At 37.4% G+C, this 6,000-nt stretch overlaps 1 protein-coding gene across 1 annotated transcript in view; it reads left to right on the top strand.

The window, feature by feature from the left end:
* Nucleotides 1-3,406: 3,406 nt before the first annotated feature.
* Nucleotides 3,407-6,000, top strand: part of GPR149 (G protein-coupled receptor 149) — a 35,994-nt gene continuing 33,400 nt past the window's right edge. The window contains exon 1 of the mRNA XM_039330626.1: nucleotides 3,407-4,717. Coding sequence (XP_039186560.1) covers nucleotides 3,767-4,717 — 951 coding nt within the window. The 5' untranslated portion in view covers nucleotides 3,407-3,766. The remainder of the gene's footprint in view (nucleotides 4,718-6,000) is intronic.

Below are 6,000 nucleotides of genomic sequence, written 5' to 3'. Positions count from 1 at the left end.
TATTTTATCCTGTTTGAGTGATTTTCTTAAATAAGTTTCTTGGACCAGGCTCAAGCCCTGCTCATCTGACTATAGCCTTGGTTGCAGCTCTTCCTCCTGTGCTTCAAGTCTAAAATTAATTCTAGAATATTTCCTATTAAACTAGAGTTCAGGAAGCAAACTGAGAGAAAAAAAATTCATAGATCAATGAAAAAACCATGAGAAATTTACTCTTCCCATAATGATACTATGCAAACAATTCTTCAATGGCTGCCTATCACAGTGCAATCGTATGTTAGGTGGTTTAAAAAGAAGTTTTCTTATCTGAAGAAATTATCTATTGGATTGCAACCTTAAAGATGCTAAACTAAGATGTATTCAATAGCTACCAGAGAGACCGCTTCTAGGGGTGGTGATGTCCCAATTGTAAAATATTCATAATTATTTCAGAAGGATTCCTTCCTCCCTCCCTCCCTCCCTCCCTCCCTCCCTCCCTCCCTTCCTTCCTTCCTTCCTTCCTTCCTTCCTTCCTTCTATTCTTCCCAGATACAATTTAAAAATTCCAAGCTTAGCAAATGCAAGTTTTCTTCTTGTTCATTTTTTACAGCCCAATCTCATACTTGTCCACTTAGAAGTTAAGTGTCATTGTACCAAATAAGACTTAATCTTAGGTAAAAAATAAATAAATTCAGGCTTATTCACCTTTCATAAGCTTGTGAGTATTTGTGTTAGATTTTTGGAAAAGTAAAAAAAACAAATAATCTAATAAAATAAATATCTCTTATAATTAAGATTCTTAAGGTGATGCAGTGGCACTTCTTTTCCAACACTGTATTTATCTAGTGACAGAATCATACACATCCTTGATTTAGTGAAAACTAGTAGAGTAAAACATAATTTATTGAATCCAGCAAAGGCTTACCCAGCTACATAGGCTGACTGTGTTTCGTTATTTTTTTAAAAAAAATCTAGATTAAACAATCTTCTGGATACCTTTTCATTTGAAAGCATCCTGTACATGAAGAACTGACCCTGTTAAAAATAAAGGTTCACAAGAGGTGAAAGCAAATGTCTTGATGCTGTCCATTCAAAATTAGCCCCTGGGTAAGAAAATGCAAAAACTGGCTTCACCAGTTTTTCCCACTGTATCAAAATATACTATATGACCGTTTAAATGAGAGCCAGTGTGATCTAGTGTTTAAGACTCCAGCCTAGAAATAGTAGACCATGAATTCAAGTCCTGTCTCAGCCATGAAAACTAACTGGGTGACCTTGGGCCAGTCACTCTCTCTCAGCCCAATTCATCTCATGGGGTTGTTGTGAGGAAAATTGAAAGAGAAAGGTGTGTTAGATGATATTTTTACTGCCTTGAGTTATTTGTATAAATAATAAAGGCAAGATAAAAATAAATAAATGTCAACATTTCTACATTTTTATCTGCACATAGCAATTATGAATACATTGTTTGCATATCTATACCCTTGCTTATGGTGGTTACTTTTTCTTTATCAGGGAGCAAAATACAGTAAGCCATGTTAGATCTATTACCACAGGTACCTTGAAATCCAGCTACAGAAGAATTCAAACATACTTTCCTTTCTCATATTCATGTATATTTCCAAGCAAGCCAATACACACAGTTTTCTCATACCACATGTATTCTTTGTACTAGCTATAAATCATACATTTACATTTTGTCTAGAAGTGAGAATTGCTTTTTACAATATTATCCAATTGGAATAAGAATGTCTCTCCCTTCCACGACAGGAATAAGTTAAGAAAATTAATAATGGATTCCCATTCATAACATCTTCAAACTGAAGCAACTGCTTCAGCCTACCTGAGAGCAAAGCCTGGCTATCAGAGTCTACAGGGTGTGAAATGAATTGTTCAGACTGAGGAATTGATTTGAATTTTAATATTTCATTTCGTATGTCTCTCATGAACTGATGAGTGGAAAGATCTTCAGGCAAGAACTACAGTCCATAAAGTATCCCAAATCAGCCTGCATTGGTACTACTGATTGAGAAAATAAACAGCCCAATACAGCTCTTGGAACACCCTGTCATAAAATATACCACTCCCTTCAGGCTTTATAGTGAACAGAAATCTAAATACATAATTCATTTTTCTGAAAACAGTATTTTGGTCTTCAGGTAGCAATTTATTCCCTAAATCTTTCTGGGCACGGTATTGTAGTATCAGATTGGACCATGATATTTAGAATACAATCTATATACCCTTGAGTGCCAATTCAATTCTCTTCTGTTAAGGTCTGCTTAGCATATAATAAAAAAAAGTTTAAGAATATGAGTATTGTGAAAATGAGAAAAAAGAACTCTTCAGACACTTTTCAAGTATTTCAGCCTTGATCATTTCCATTTTTCTTGCCCTCTCTTTCCAACACAGCATTGAGCTGAATTCCAGAGGTTAGAATTCTAATTCTAATTCAGGGTTAGAAGCTGAGTCTGATAAAGATTGTGAGAACTCCCTGACAAAATATGACTGGAGCAGAGTAAGATGAAATTCAATATGATGTATTTTTAATCAAGTTTTTCAGGCATAGCTACCCCAAGCTTGAGAGCAAAAGCAGCTTGTGAGGAAGAAACAGCACCCAGAGCCTATCGTAATGAGATGGCTACTGATGTGTTGAATGCAGAAAGACAGCACTGCGAATGTGAAGCCAATGTAGGAATTATGGAATCTGCAATTCCAAAATGGATGAAGAGTGCCAAATTGGAGACGTTCCTAAGCTATCTGTGACAAATCATCCCCAAGCCATCTTCATTTACCTCCTTTCCCCCTTTATGACAAGAGGCAGCAACAGAAGTAGCTTTAGAGGGTCAAAGAGGCCAGGTGTCACCCACTCAATAGATGATTTGCCTGATTTAAGATTTCAGACAGTTCTGATTTAAGAACCTGTTGTAATGAATTAAAAATAATGTTGACATCAACTACAATTATTTTATTTTTCAAATTCTAGCACAGGAATGTACAATCTGAGGACCCCAAACCCCATGAATGCTTTGGCTTTGAGCTCAGAGCCCTTCTAAAGTTGTTGCACTAGGATTTCCTGTACTGTGTGTCCCAAGCTCAACAGCTGTGTAGTAGTTCTGGGGCTGGAAGGAAGAGTTGACATTTATTGTTGGATTGGTGTTTGCGTTGGCTCTGTGCATCAGTGCTGAAGGTGTGGCTTTGCAAAGAGTCTTCCTTGCTTATGATCTGAGAGCAGCTCTGCTTTTAGATATCCTTCTTCCACTCTCTTCTGCTATCCTGCTTATATCTGACTCCTCCCTCCTGCAGCTATGAATTGTGCAGACTGAACCAAAGAGCTTCTGGTGGTTCTTTTCCTCCCTCCCCTTTGCTATAGTTTCTCCTAAGCCGGCAGTGTGAGACTGATATTCTGCTTGCTTTCCCTTACAGCACATTTTTGACATCGGCTTTTTACTTTAAGGCTAAACTTGATCACTTCTGAGGATTATAAAGGACTGACAAAGAACTGAGGAAAGGAGAAATTATTGTGGTTTATTTTCTTGGCTGGAATTTTTTGCTCCTTGGGACTTAACATTAATGCTTCTTTTAACAGTGTGAGCTGGGCATTACTTGGGAGTATCCTAAGCAGGCATTCAGAAAGGAGAAAAAATCTTTACAGTCCAGGAATAAACTTGATAGAGAAGACAAGGAATCTATGGTGGAGCTAACAATGTTTTCATCGGATGACAACTCAAAGAATCTGTGAGAAGGTAAAGTAACATCAACCCCAGCTATCCCAACCATCTTGGAAACAATGTCAGTCACCCATACTAATGTTTCATTAAATGGGACAAGCTCCCCAAACCAGGGAATGATGGATATACCCAAAGACCAAAAATCTTTGAATCTTTTAATTTTTTGCTTGACTTTTATCATCACATTCCTAACCCTGCTGGGTAGCATCTATTCATTAGTTTCCCTACTGAGAATGCAGAACAAAAGTACTGTTTCAATGCTTGCAACTTCGCTAAGTGTGGATGATCTGATTAGTGTGGTACCAGCAACAATTTTTATGCTCAAGCCTTGGTTGAATGAAATGCTTCCCCAGACTGTGTGTACCACTTCAGCGCTCCTGTACTTATTTCAGGGCTTTTCCAGCAACTTGATGGGGTCCCTTGTAGTTTCCTATAACTTCTACAGCCTCAACAAAATGGGAGAGAGCCAAGAGGCCACCAAGAGGCCAGGGAGCATGTTATGGGCTGTTTTTGCTATCTGGATTGTCTGTCTGCTGATTTGTATTTTGCCTTTATGTGGCTGGGGCACCTATGCTCCCACCTCCTGGGGATGCTTTGCTGACTGTTCCAGTTCATATATCTTGTTTCTCTTTATAATCTACTCATTGTGTTTCTGTCTCCTAATTATACTCTCCATTCCTCTTATTTATCAATTACTGTGTTCAAATGAGCAGCAGCATTTTTATGATGATTATCATCAAGTCACTGGAGACCATTTTTCTTCTGGGGTACTTCCATTTGAGAGTCACAAATCTTCTCTCCCTACAGAAGACACTATGAATAAAACCCTGAAGCACTGTCAGAACTCTGACCCAGTTATCAGACAAAGTCCAGCTGACCACTGTCACTTGGACCACTATGGCACACAAAATGTGCCACCTAACAACCGGAACAGCACTGTGGAATTTGCTCAGAAACGCTTCTCGCTAATTCTGGCTCTGACCAAAATCATTCTTTGGCTCCCAATGATGGTAAAAAAAAAAACCTTGCCCAAGTTTCTTTTCCTTATATCTAAGGGTTTAGTTAAGCAGTATCTAATGATATTTGGAAGTGGGGAGCAGCAGAAGAGAGTAAATTAAGCTACGACTTATATCCAACTTGAAAACTTGCATCTTGTGTTTAAAACATTGGCTAATCAAGAATTTTTTTAAAAAAAATAGTTACTGTGTCATTTGCTTTGCATTTTTGTATTCTGTTGGACTATCAGTTTGGCTGCTATTTAAAGTATTCTTTGTCTATTCAAACAGTTGGGTACATTATTTTAGTTTCAATTGAATGTATTGTATATTTCTAATAGTGGTTTATTTAATGATCAGGAACTCAAAATGCACATATATTAGTGTATTTTTAAGAAAAGAGTAAGATTTTAATTAGTTTTCAGATGAGTGAGATTTGTTTTGCCAAATGTGAAAATGGTTTGTAATAGTCAGATACAAGAAAAACTACAGACGACTTTATGGCTCTAATTTTATGTTAGCATAAGTGTTCTACAAATACATCTTGTTAAATGATTCTAAGGGGGGGGGGGAAACTAGATGGAATAGGCCAAGCTCTTATGCTTCGTGCAGTTCAGTTGGCATTAGGTTATCTGTTTTGGCATCTGCCAAAAATTCCTTGCTTTGTTTATTAGCTGCAAGGCACACTTTTTAGTGGTGAATTGCCTATAGCTCTGTAATTCAGAAGTATTCACAAATCACTGGAAGAATTTCATTATTTTCTATTTCCTTTAAAAAGAAAAAGAATTATTGAGAACTGCTTTGATGTTTGTGGTAGTAGACTGAAGATAGGGCAATCTGGGGTTGGGGTTTGGGGGGGGGTCATGTATCTCTTACACCCTATTCAGTGCCCTATTGCATTTGTGAATCCCATTTTTGCCTGGCACATAGGAGCAATAATTTGAAATCTGTTATTTTTTCAGAGCCCTTTTCTAATCCCACATTAACTGATAAACTTTATTTTTTACCATCAATTTGGTTTAAGATTAAAGACCTTGTATACTCTTTCCTGGAAATAAGCCCTATTAGACACTGAAGAATTTATTTCAGAAGAAACACATATTTGCCATTCCAGTAGTCAGAGCTGCGTTCACTCACATTCTTCCCTTGCAATCTCCTCCAGCAGTCCTCCCTTTGCCCTTACTGATGAGATTTAAATTGTAAGATCCATGGGGCAAGGACTTGCTTCTTTATTTATGAAGCTATGTATAATGAAAGCACTGTGCAAATCATCTATCCATATGAGTTTCTCAAGGATG

The sequence above is a fragment of the Crotalus tigris genome, unplaced genomic scaffold (assembly GCF_016545835.1).
Source record: "Crotalus tigris isolate CLP2741 ecotype Arizona unplaced genomic scaffold, ASM1654583v1 scf7180000024430.1745191, whole genome shotgun sequence".
In the NCBI taxonomy this organism is placed as follows: domain Eukaryota; kingdom Metazoa; phylum Chordata; class Lepidosauria; order Squamata; family Viperidae; genus Crotalus; species Crotalus tigris.
This window is presented reverse-complemented; position numbering and strand designations above follow the sequence as displayed.